At 37.8% G+C, this 13559-nt stretch overlaps 2 protein-coding genes across 3 annotated transcripts in view; one reads left to right on the top strand and one right to left on the bottom strand.

Annotated features, from left to right (window-relative positions):
• Nucleotides 1–13559, top strand: part of TARS1 (threonyl-tRNA synthetase 1) — a 387157-nt gene that overhangs the window by 125468 nt on the left and 248130 nt on the right. The window lies entirely within an intron of this gene.
• ADAMTS12 (ADAM metallopeptidase with thrombospondin type 1 motif 12) overlaps nt 1–13559 on the bottom strand; it is a 321939-nt gene that overhangs the window by 67858 nt on the left and 240522 nt on the right. For both annotated transcript variants that reach the window (XM_049767671.1, XM_049767672.1), the window contains 3 exons: nt 10203–10447; nt 7826–7964; nt 782–908 (listed from right to left, as the gene is read on the bottom strand). In XM_049767671.1, the coding sequence (XP_049623628.1) occupies nt 782–908; nt 7826–7964; nt 10203–10447 (511 nt within the window). The remainder of the gene's footprint in view (nt 1–781; nt 909–7825; nt 7965–10202; nt 10448–13559) is intronic.

Below are 13559 nucleotides of genomic sequence, written 5' to 3'. Positions count from 1 at the left end.
ATTATGCCCTCATTTGTTTTTCTAGTTGTCTAGAATTCCACAAGCCATAATGTAGATGGGTGCTATTAACATTGAGACAGCCTCAGGCCAAAGGTTGGTACATATTCTCCAACACACAGGAGAGTATCCATAACAAAGGATCATAGGTCCCAGATGCCAGTAGTGCTGAGATCAAGTAAGCCTGACTCTTAAATATGTTCTTCCAAACAGTCTTTTTGGTTGCTGTTTATTTGTTTTTTAGGTCACAAACCAGGTATGCCCAGGGCTTACTCATGGCTCTGCTCTCTTGGAGAGATTCAGGGCACCATATGGGGTGCAGAGGATAAAATCTGGTTAAATATGTGAAGACAAACTACCTACCCAATGTACTATGACTCTGGCCCCTTTTCCACAAATAGATTCCGTGACATGGTGACATAAAGGTGTTACTGAAGGTCACTGTTTTACTGGTAAAATGTAATAGAAAAGCCAGATCCATTAGCTAAAGGATTTTGAGTAATTTAGATAACATTTTCTTCAACAAAGTTCTAGAACTTAATATTACTAAATAATTGACAGAAAACATGCCAATTTTGTAGGTAATTGCTCTCTGGAGAGAAAACCACCTCAGTCACAGCTTGCCACAAGATTCAACAACAGAAATGCAGAAATCTGCAACTTCTATTCTATTTATTCTAATAGCAAAGCACACCTCCCTCGATTATCACCAAGCTTGGGCAGCTATTAAATCAGACCCCCTTCTAAACAGACACAAATAACTCCCATTGTTATGAATGTTTACCTGGGTGGACAATCCTTTTCATAGCACTTCTTCTGCCTTCCATTGGGCTGTGTGTCTGGATCACAGAATGTAGCTTTCACCATCCCATGGCCCTTCTTCATGCAATGGGCAGTCTGGCGGCGGATACCTGGGGTCAGACAGCAAGGTTCATACATTGTAAATGAAACCTGAGTCTGTGTATGTATGAGGCCTGTGAGTATCATATAATCACACCCACAGTAGGTAAAAAGTTGACCATAAAGTAGTATTTTGTTTCTAAAAAGAGGTAAGGGAAACTTAAAGATTAATAAATAATGTTTTATTCCATTAAAAGAGGTAGGCCATTTTCGGCCCTTCAGGATTCCTTCCTTCCTTCCTTCCTTCCTTCCTTCCTTCCTTCCTTCCTTCCTTCCTTCCTTCCTTCCTTCCTTCCTTCCTTCCTTCCTTCCTTCCTTCTTTCTTTCTTTCTTTCTTTCTTTCTTTCTTTCTTTCTTTCTTTCTTTCTTTCTTTCTTTCTTTCTTTCTTTCTTTTGTTTATGGGCCACATAAAGTACTGCTGGCAGTACTTGGGTTACTCTTGGCTCTGTGCTCAGAAGATACTCCTGAGTTACTTGGGGGACCATATGAGATCAAACGTGGGTCAGCTGTGTGCAAGGCAAACACCCTATCCACTGTACTAGTGTCCAGCTTATTAAGGGTTTCTTAACAAATAAACTATGCTATTCCTTTTTTTTGATCATATCAATAAAAATAACAACAGCCAAAAGCAATATTCGAAAAGTATCTTTTATGACACAATAAATGAGTAGAAAGATGCAAACACCTATCAAGATTTTAATGCAAGTGGAGTACAAACTGGAATAACTCAAATCAGAAAAACTGTCATGTCATTCTTCAAAGAAGTGGATCAAACACTTATGAAATTCATCTGGAACAATAAACACCCTCTAATAGCTAACTCCTGGAGAAAAGGAAAATGGGAGGCATTACTTTCCCCAACTTTAAACTGTACTACAAAGCAATAGTTATCAAAACAGCATGGTATTGAAATAAAAACAGACCCTCAGATCAGTGGAATAGGCTTGAGTTCTCAGACAATGTTCCCCAGACATACAATCACCTAATTTTTGACAAAGGAGCAAAAATCCTAAGTGGAGCAGGGAAAACCTCTTCAACAAGTGGTGCTGGCAGAACTGGTTAGCCACTTGCAAAAAAGCGAACATAGACCCCCATTTAACATCATGTACGAAGATAAAATCCAAATGAATTAAAGACCTTGATATCAGACCTGATACCATAAGGTATATAGAACAACAGGTAGGTAAAACACTCCATGACATTGAGACTAAAGGCATCTTCAAGGAGGAAACTGCACTTTCCAAACAAGTGGAAGCAGAGATCAACAGATGGGAATACATTAAGCTGAGAAGCTTCTGCACCTCAAAAGAAATAGTGTCCAGGATACAAGAGCCACCCACCATGTGGGAGAAACTATTCACCCAACACCCATCAGATAAGGGGTTAATATCCAAAATATACAGGGCACTGACAGAACTTTACAAGAAAAAAACATCTAATCTCATCAAAAAATGGGGAGAAGAAATAAACACTTTGATAAAAAAGAAATACAAATGGCCAAAAGGCACATGAAGAAATGCTCCTCATCACTAATCATCAGGGAGATGCAAATCAAAACAACAATGAGATACCATCTCACACCACAGAGATTGGCATACATCACAAAGAATGAGAACAATCAGTGCTGGCGGGGATGTGGAGAGAAAGGAACTCTTATCCACTGCTGGTGGGAATGCCATCAAGCCTAACCTCTATGGAAAGCGATATGGAGATTTCTCCAAAATCTGGAAATTGAGCTCCCATTTGACCCAGCTATTCCACTCCTAGGGATATACCTTAAGAACACAAGAATACAACACAAAAACCCCTTCCTCACACCTATATTTATTGCAGCACTATTCGCAATAGCCAGGGTCTGGAAACAACCAAGATGCCCTTCAACAGACGAATGGCTAAAAAAACTGTGGTACATATACACAATGGAATATTATGCAGCTGTCAGGAGAGATGAAGTCATGAAATTTTCCTATGCATGGATGTACATGGAACCTATCATGCTGAGTGAAATAAGTCAGAGGGAGAGAGAGAGACGCAGAATAGTCTCACTCATCTATGGGTTTTAAGAAAAATAAAAGTCATTTTTGCAACAATACTCAGAGACAATGAGAGGAGGTCTGGAACTTCTAGCTCACTTCATGAAGCTCACCACAAAGAGTGGTGAGTGCAGTTATAAAAATAAGCAGTTATAAAAATAACGACACAGAGAACTACCATAATCATGTGAATGAATGAGGGAACTAGAAAGCCTGTCTGGAGTACAGGTGGGGGTGGGTGGGATGGAGGGAGATTTGGGACATTGGTGTTGGGAATGTTTCACTGGTGAAGAGGGGTGTTCTTTACATGACTGAAACCTAATCACAATCATATTTGTAATCAAGATGTTTAAATAAAGAAAAAAAAGAAAAACTGTCATATGCTGACATTGTAGAGAAGGCAGAAAAGTTTAGCTAAAAGCTTCATTCAAACATCAAATTCTGTCAAAACACAAAAGGAAACTGTGATATGAAACTCAGAGGTCAGAAAAAAACTTCAGAAAGATTTATTTCAATGTATACTGAAGATTCGTGTATCCAATGCTCCCAACTCCAGAAGTGGTGCAAGTACATGAAACATTATGTAAAATTCCCTCTAGAAATTTCATAGCAGTGCATGGACCAATCTTATGGACCAGGAAGGAGTTGTAGAGATAGATTTCCCAGGCATATATCTTTACTGCATAGGGAAAAGCAATAGTAGTAGAGTTAATTTCTCTATTGGGTTGTGTTTCTACTTATCACCATTTGGGGGGGGGGAGGGGTCACACCTGGTGGCACTCAGGAGACACTCCTGGCTCTTCACTCAGAAATCGCTCCTGGAAGGCACGGGGGACCATATGGGATGCCAGGATTCGAACCACCATCTGTCCTGGGTTGGGTGCATGCAAAGCAAATATCCTACTGCTGTGCTATTGCTCCAGCCCCTACTTATCACCATTTTTAAGTTGTCTTGAACCTCAACCACTTACATGACAGGTAGAAAGTAAAGGCCAACTTTTACTATAAAGGGCCTCAAGTCAATATTATGTTACAGGAATATAATACCTGAGGCAGAGGTGCTTTTGTATCAGTTTTGGTGTTTGTGTGTCCTGTTGGCAAGACTTATATCTGATTTCAATCCTTAGTCGTTTCTTATTAAATAAAATAAAAATCAATAAACTACAAGGGTTCATTAAAATAAAAATCAATAAACTACAAGGGTTTGTTAAAATATAAATCAATAAACTACAAGGATTCTGAATATTATTTCTTTTACATTCTACACATTACCTAAAGTACAGGAGAAAGATAATAATGACATTCAGACTGTTTGAGAGCAGTAATCTGATCCAGTTCATCTTCCTCATTATAATTGTACTTTGGGGCTGAAACAATAGCACAGCAGTAGGGTGGTTCGCCTTGCACGGCGGCTGACCCAGGACTGATCTCCGTTAGATCCCCAGCATCCCATATAGTTCCCCAAACCAGGAGCAGATTTCTGAGCGCCTAGCCAGGAATAAACTGAGCATCACCAGGTGTGGCCCAAAAGCAAAACAAAAAATAAATAAATAAAACTATAGTACTTTAAAAGATTTCAATCTTATAACCAATGAAAAAATTTTGTGTTGCAATTACATTCAGACTTTATGGGAGAAGATATCTAAATAGATTGATCTGACAAGGAATTAATATCAAATTACACTAAAAACTGATATAGCTCAACAATAACAAAAAACAACCAGACTAAAATGGACAGAGCAGAGCCAGAGAGCTGGAACAGCAGGTAGGGCTCTGGGCTGGCAGCTGACTCCAGAACTTCATAGATTCCCTGAGCCAGCCTACCAGGAGTGATCCCAGTCCAGAGAAACAAATAAGATCATCTCACCAGAGGCACAATACAAGGGAATACAATTAAGGAAAGAACAAGAACAAATGCTAAACACTCTCAGAATTCATATAGAAAAATAAAAGTAAATTATATGTATTCATCAAATGGCCAAAAGGCACATGAAAAAATGCTCCTCATCACTAATCATCAGGGAGATGCAAATCAAAACAATGATGAGATACCATCTCACACCACAGAGATTCTCACAAAGAATGAGAACAATCAGTGCTGGTGGGGATGTGGAGAGAAAGGAATTCTTTTTTTTAATATAATTTTTATTTTAATCATAGTGGCTTACATATCGTTGACAATAATATTTTAGGTACATATTAACATAAAATCAGGGGAATTCCCATCACCGAATTGTCCTCCCTCCACCTCCGTTCCCGTCCTACTTCCCATATCCTCTTCCCTCACCCCCGGGTCTACTAGAGTAAGTGGTCCCCTCTGTGCCTAGCTTACTACTTAGTGGTCTTACACCTATTTGGTCTTGGTAACTCCCTTATCTCCCCCCCCCAATTGGGAGGCGGGACTAGATAGTTCAAGTTATGTGGTTTTGTTTGAAGAAGAGAAAAAGTAATAACCTGGAGAAAGAAAAGAAAAAAAGGATCAAATACTCCGGAAATGGGCGGAGTCCTTCTAGAGGACTTTCATCCTTGGTTTGAGAGACAAACGAAAAAAAGAAGGTGAAACACCACAACAGTACATGAAGAACTGTCAAAATATCCAGTGAGCATTCCAAAAAAAAAAAAAGGTAAGCACCATAGAAAAGCCATAGCATTGAGATAAAAAAAAATGTGGCAGAGCACATAAGAAAAGAAAAGAAGAAAATAAATAAATAAATATAAATGGAGACATCCACTTCAATAGCCAAACCACAACAATGAAATCAACCAAAAATAGGTAAGTAAATAACTCTTATCCACTGTTGGTGGGAATGCCGTCTAGTCCAACCTCTATAGAAAGCGATATGGAGATTTCTCCAAAATCTGGAAATTGAGCTCCCATTCGACCCAGCTATTCCACACCTAGGGATATACCCTAAGAACATAAGAATACAACACAAAATTCCCTTCCTCACACCTTTATTTATTGCAGCACTATTCACAATAGCCAGGCTCTGGAAACAACCAAGGTGCCCTTCAACAGACAAATGGCTAAAGAAACTGTGGTACATATACACAATGGAATATTATGCAGCTGTCAGGAGAGATGAAGTCATGAAATTTTCCTATACATGGATGTACATGGAATCTATCATGCTGAGTTAAGTAAGTCAGAGGGAGAGAAAGAAATGCAGAATAGTCTTACTCATCTATGGGTTTTAAGAAAAATAAAAGTCATTTTTGCAACAATACTCAGAGACAATGAGAGGAGGTCTGGAACTTCCAGCTCACTTCATGAAGCTCACTACAAAGAGTGGTGAGTGCAGTTATAGAAATAACTACACAGAGAACTACCATAATCATGTGAATGAATGAGGGAACTGGAAAGCCTGTCTGGAGTACAGGTGGGCGTGGGGTGAGAGGGAGGGAGATTTGGGACATTGGTAGTGGGAATGTTGCACTGGTGAAGGGAGGTGTTCTTTACATGACTGAAACCTAATCACAATCATATTTGTAATCAAGATGTTTAAATAAAGAAAAAAATTTAGAACTGAAAAAGAAGAAAAAAATTATTATGTATTTATAATTTACTAAGAGTAAATGGCCTGAACACGCAGAATGATGAGCAAACAAAAACCAACCTTTTGCTATCTAAGGAGACATACTTGAGCTTTAATGATAAAAACAGGGTCAAAGTAAAAGATTGGAAAATAAACATACAGCAAATGTTTGTCTGGAATAAACAGGCAGAGCCACCTTTATAACTGACAAACTAAATTTTAAAGCAAAAAGGTAATAATAAAGAGTGATTCACATTGATGAATAATGGATCAAAGAAATTTAACATAATAATCAAATGAAGGAGCATCAAAATATAGAAAGCAATTAGAATAGGTATGAAGAGAGACAATAGCAATGTAATAATAGGAGAATTTAACATACCTTTTCTTTTATGGCAACATCAACCAAATAGAAAATAAAGAAAATAACAAAGCGTCCGATGAATCAGACTTAATAGACATAGATAAAGGTCTCCACATCCACAATCCCCTGAAAGTCAAATGAATATTGTTTCTCATGCACATTTTTAAGACTAGACTAAATGCTAGAACACAGAGATGTCAATAAAGTCATGAATATTGAAATCATCAAGAATCTTTGGGTCACAATAGAATTAATTTTAGAAATCAAAAAGAAAGCTGAAAAAAATCAAAACATTTAAAGGCTAGACAATAGTTACTAAAAATATACTATTAGGTCAGTAAAAAATCAATAAGAAAATAGAGAAATTTTTAAACCTTTCGACCTTTTAATTTGATTTTGGTCTTTTTGAGCCACACCCAGCAGGGATCAGGACTCACTCCTGATTCTGTGCTCAGAAATCACCCGTGGCAGGGTTCAGGGACAATATGTGTTACCAAGGATAGAAGCTGGGTTGGCTATACATAAAGCAAACTCCTTACCTACTATATAATCTCTCTGGCCCCTCTAACTTTTTCTTTTTTTCGGTTTGGGACCATACCTGTGGTATTCAGGAGTTACTTCTGGTTCTGAGTTCAGAAATTACTCTTAGCAGACTCAGAGGACCATATAAAATGCTGTGAATTAAACCTGGATGGCCTCATGCAAGGCAAAAGCCCTACCCGCTATGACGTTGCTCTGGGCCCACTTTTTCTTTTCTTTTTCTCAAGACATACAACATTTCTTCAAATTTTTTCACCAAGTCAGTATTCAAAAGTGATAAAAGAAAAACTTTCCTTCTCTTTATACCATGACCAGCAAATTCGCCCTCACAGTGGCTCTAGGGTCATTATGGGATCCTGCCAAAGTCTGTGCAGCATGCCAAGCACCGTGATAGGGTTCAACTGAGGCTTGTACAAAACAGACTCAGTTCAGAGAGGGAGCAGGTGTTCCTCACCTGTTCCACAAGTGACACTGCACCCTGTCCAGGGCCCATAATGCCAGAAATATCCCAACTGCTCCACATCATGATCAAGGCCATGCTTCCTTATTGTATACTCATATTTGATGCCAGGATTCGTCACCTGGAAAAGAAGCTACAAGGCAAGAGGGGGGTTTAATGTCAAGCTATCATAAGAATACAGCAAACCAGTTATGGACAAATGCATTATACAATGTCCATCATCTGAAAGCTGTAATAGAGATATGAATTGATATAAATGCCAGTAAATGACCCTGTCTCTACCTCTGTCTTTTCTTCCATCTGTACATTTACTTCTATCTCATATCTGGCTATGAATATATTTATATATTTCTAACATACACTCTTATTTCTTGGCTAAATTTTCACAATGAAGTCAGTTCATGTATATACAAGTTGCTCTTGCTATAGGGAACAGCTCTGAGGGAATGATGGGAATGGACTTTTCAACAATCAGTGGGTAGGCTATGATGAATTCTGTGCACTCACTAATTTGGTAATTATGGTTAAGTTAATAAATCATTTATGTTCCCTACTGATAAATGAGAATAGTAACAGTGCAACTAACAGGGAAGCTGTGAGTATTAAATAAGTATACATATGAAAATTGATTACATAAGATGAGAATAGTCTGGTATGAAGCTAACCATTCATAATCATTAATTTTAATTAGTTCTTTTGCCCTATGATGTTTTTCTCTAGCTATTAAGATAACTTGTAACTTAAAAAAATTCTGACATCATGAAATTTTCCTATACATGGATGTACATGAAATCTATCATGCTGAGTGAAATAAGTCAGAGGGAGAGAAAGAGATGCAGAATAGTCTCACTCATCTATGGGTTTTAAGAAAAATAAAAGACATTTTGCAACAATCCTCAGAGACAAAGAGAGGAGGGCTGGAACTTCCAGCTCACTTCATGAAGCTCACCACAAAGAGTAGTGAGTGCAGTTATAGAAATAACTACACTGAGAACTATCATAACCATATGAATGTATGAGGGAACTGGAAAGCCTGTCTAGAGTACAGGTGGGGGTGGGGTGGAGGGAGATTTAGGACATTAGTGGTGGGAATGTTGTACTGGTGAAGAGGGGTGTTCTTTACATGACTAATCACAATCATGTTTGTCATCAAGACGTTTAAATAAAGATATTATTAAAAAAGATCAAAATTGTAGCAATGATTCAAGTCTCAAAATGAAGTTATTTTGGAAAATAAAAAAAGTTCTGACATCAAAATGGTCATCACTTTAGTCAAGACATGCTATTTTCCTCATGCAGAAAATCTATAATATTAACACATTTTTAAAATGCATTCATCTTAAACTTAGAGATAGTGCACTGGGTTTTTCCATGGAACTGGGAGTAACAATGCATAAATTTTTCCTTTTTCAGAAAGAACTAAACTAAAGTCTCCTAAACTTTAGTGATCATAGTTGCCTCACTTTGATCTTCAGCCTCTATTAATGCTCTGATCTCTGGCTCTGAAATGACATTTTCTCTAGTCTCTGAATATATTTAAATTTGTCTCTGTCTGGCCCACTTATCCCCAAACTGATTTGCCCTAAAGAAATTATCATCCCACTTTTGGGAGAGTTATGTCCATATCAATATAAATTGCAAACCATCTGTGTTTGAAGAACACAAACTAAATCCTGACCCCTTTCACCCACAAAAACTTCACTAAATCAGACTTTTTAAATGAGGTCAAGCACATGATAACATGTGAAAGAACTATGTCTACCCATCACCACTGCAGAAAGCTATCCAAATTTCCCACAAGTCTGACCTAGAGGAATAATCATTCAAAATCCACAGCTTGTAGCAACCAGAATGAACTCTGTCTCTAGCAAACAAGTCTTAGATTCTTGGACTCATGGGAAATTTCAAATAAAATTATAAGTATTCTTGAGGTTGGAAAGATTGTTCAGCAGATAAGGTGCTTGCTTTGAATATGAGTGATTCAGATTAGAGCCCAGATTCCCATATGATCCCTTGAGCACCAGAAGTTTGCACCTGAGCATTGCAGGGTATGCCCTGCAAAAAAATAAAAAAAATAAAATAAAAAATTTTGGCCACACCCAGTGACACTCAGGGGTTACTCCTGGCTATACACTCAGAAATCACTCCTGGCTTGGGGGGACCATAAGGGATGACGGGGATTGAACCGCAGCCCATCTTTGGGTCAGCCACATGCAAAGCAAACACCCTACAGCTGCGCCATTGCTTCGGCCTCAAAAACAACAAAAAATTTAAGGATTCTTGATTACTATCCCTGAGCAAACACCTTGAAAATAAAAAGTAGAAAGATCATAACAATGCACATCAACAATTTACCTTCCATCTACATTACCTGTATCCACACGGATTCATTGGTGGGGCCTGTGGCCATCAGTTTCTCCAGCTCTCCTTTCCTGTCATACTGAAAAACGGTCCCAGCCAACTTGTAATTCCCATTCCACTGGATAATAAATCCTCCATTAAGATAATACTTTTCAGGGTCTTCACTCCTGATGGCCAGAAAGTTTCCAGCACCCTCAATCTCCATGACCCGTATATCCCTTGCTCCTTTTGGAATGAGTGCAATGTCAACATAACCTATAAAAGAACATTCAATAATGAGTCACATTAGCATAGAGGAAAACTGTTCTTTTCTTCCTTTCCTTCTTTCATTCCTCAATAAATGTTAGGTATTTGCTTCAGTCTTGAGGAAAGTTAAAAAGACTATTTTGATTTCTCAAAAAAAAATCTCAGGGCACATGGAAACCCCTGGACAAACCAGGCCTCCATTTAATCTTGAACCCCAGAGATAAAGAATATCAGGATGCTGGAAAGACAGAAGGGCAGATAGGATGCTTCCCTTGTACACATTTGACATGGGTTCAATCCCCAACATCACATCTGGTCCCCTGATCCTGTCAGTAGTGACCCCTGAATAAAGAGCCAGCATCACTGGGTGTGGCCCTAAAACAAAATAAAATCAAAACAAAAGGATACTTTGGACCTTTGAGAAATGGGCAAAAGGTTGGTCTCACTTCTGAAGATAAAAAATCATAGAATAAACGAATGGTTCCAAAGCACATCTTAACCAAATGTTGTCTTTAATTCACATAAAATAGTTTACTAGTATATCTGGTTCTGAGCATGTCACTACTAACAAAAATGAGCTTATAAAAGAGGTCAAACTCTTAACTCCAGAAAATTTATATCTAAGTCATCAGTTCATGTCTTTTAAGATTTATGCTATTAGGAATTGACAAGCAACACAATGCTCACTGCAGGACAAGTGTCCTAAGAGGCACCTATGATAGGTCAATCTATCTTCTGTGCTGGATTGACAATAGTGACCAGTCAGTGTCTAATTCCACCACAAACTTATATTTAACAGTTCATAAATCAGTTACTTTTTGAGTCATAAAACATGCCGTTTCATTCCTAAGACATCTCAAGTCACTGTACAGACTTAGCTCTTATGCTCACACTGCTGCTCAGCCTCCCAACTGTGCTCTTCAAGGCTTCTGTAAATGCACCATCTTCAGTTTATCATGGCACCTTGGTAATCCAAGAAAAACATCCAGAAGAAGGGACTGGAGATATATTAAAGGAGGTAAGGCACTCGCCTTATAAGTGGCCAACTCCAGTTTTATCCCTGGCACCATACATGGTTCTCCAAGCACTGTCAGTGTCATTTTCTGAGCACAGAGTCATAAATAAGTCCTGAGCACCACTGGGAATAGTCCAGTTCAAATCCAGAAGATGTCTCATTAGGAGAATAAGAAAGCAAACTCTATGTAATTTTCTGATCAAAAACATCAGTGACAGAGAGAAAAGAGCTAGTGCTCTAAGAACCAATGGCAAGAGCTCATAGAATCAGGCTTATAGTTTTGCAATGACATTATTACAATAACATATAGACTACCAAAAGGCTGAAAACTACAGTTAAACTATAGACAGGTCATTAACACTAGACTCACAGGCACTGTATCAATATGACTGAGAATGACAAATAATTTGGCCCTTTATTAACATAGGATGTTGAAACAAGATTATTTTTTAATGTAAATCTTTGTAAGTACTTACTAAAGAACTATGGTAGATGCAGGACAGAGACAAAACCTAAACATCACATAGCTCTCAATTTAAAATTGGAGTAGAGAAAAAAAGGCAGGACTATAAAAGCAGGAATATAGTGCAAAAAAAACGCTCTATACTGGTTGCCTTTAATAGACAAAGGTAAGTTCTAGTATCTGGTTTTGGACTTCACAGAATTCACCCCATGCTGAGTCCTGAAGACCACCAAACTGATTTTGGCCTCCCTTCCGGGTTTCGCTCACTGGGTGGGGTGGAGGCAGCCAGGGCCACTGCAGTGGATCTATCTTTAGAAGGTGTAAAGCAAAAATGGGCTCTGATAAGTACTTGATAAAAGGATGGAACAGAAAGCAAGTGCCTATGTACTACAGAAGCTGGATTTCCCTCTGTGCAAGAGCCTTATCTGCAGGTCATGTAGCACTGACACTGCCATGAGCTGTCAGGAGCTTTCTGATAAGGGTAAAAGAGAACTGAAAGCTTGTTGGTTGCTGGTGGTAGTATTTTGTACACCAATACCATTGCCATTAGCATCATGTTCCCTAAATGATAATTTAAAAAATACTATAAAAAAGAACAGTGTGCAGCATTTTGATTTCAGAAAATGAAGCTTCAAGTCTATGAGGTAATATATTGCTGTTGTTTTAAGAAAGAAAAAGCGAAAAAAGAAAATGATACAGGCAAATAAAAACACAAAAGGGGGTAGGAACTAGATCTAGACAGACAGGTTGGGGAAAAGATATTTGATGTGTTTTTGTTCTCTGTCCAAGAAACTTGACTGAAATGGGAACCCAGGATAAAGCCAGATTTCCTAAGGTCTCAAAAGATGAAGTGGTGGCGATTTAAGGAGAAACACTTTTTCAAAGGAGTTAGCATCACATTTATCTGAGGCCAGGAGTTTATTTAGAGCAAATTAAATAAAACAGATAATATGCAGAAACATGAATTTAAGTGTTTCATAATACAAGAAAAAGTCCCATTTATAAACAGAAAAAACTACATAATAAATAACGTTGTAAAGAATGAGCAAACTTTAGCTATTATAAAATGTTTGATCAAATGCTTTAGATCTTTTAGGTCCCATCCCTAGTATAGAATTCAAGAGATTTGTTTCATGCATAACAAAACTATCAAGGACATAAACACAAGTCTCTAAGGATGATTCTAAATGTAGCAAATAAATTAAAAAACAATATTTCTTTAGGCTAAAGGCAATTACAAGAAAAAAAGTGGGGGAGAGGTGGGAAAAGGAGAAAAAGAACAAACTGTACAGACAAAAACCAAATGAGATTTCAGGGGTGAAGTTGTTGGTTTTTAATGTTGCAGATCTAAAACATCAATTATTTATAATTCAATACTACATCAAGAAAAAATAAGTAGAAAACCAAAATTAAAAAAACAGGCACAAAAGCATGACACATAAAATAAGGCAGGAGAAGCATTTCAGTGTACCTAACTATAACTCACTAGTCAAAGATAATAAATAGAGCAGAAATGGACCACATTGAGGTGGTCAAGTCTTATATTTACTAGGAGACAATAAGCCTCTGAATCCACACTGCTGATACAATGGCATTATTTTTTTGTTTCTTCATCTTGGGAAGGTAACCTGTTCTAGAGAAAG

The sequence above is a fragment of the Suncus etruscus genome, chromosome 2 (genome assembly GCF_024139225.1).
Source record: "Suncus etruscus isolate mSunEtr1 chromosome 2, mSunEtr1.pri.cur, whole genome shotgun sequence".
NCBI lineage: Eukaryota > Metazoa > Chordata > Mammalia > Eulipotyphla > Soricidae > Suncus > Suncus etruscus.
This window is presented reverse-complemented; position numbering and strand designations above follow the sequence as displayed.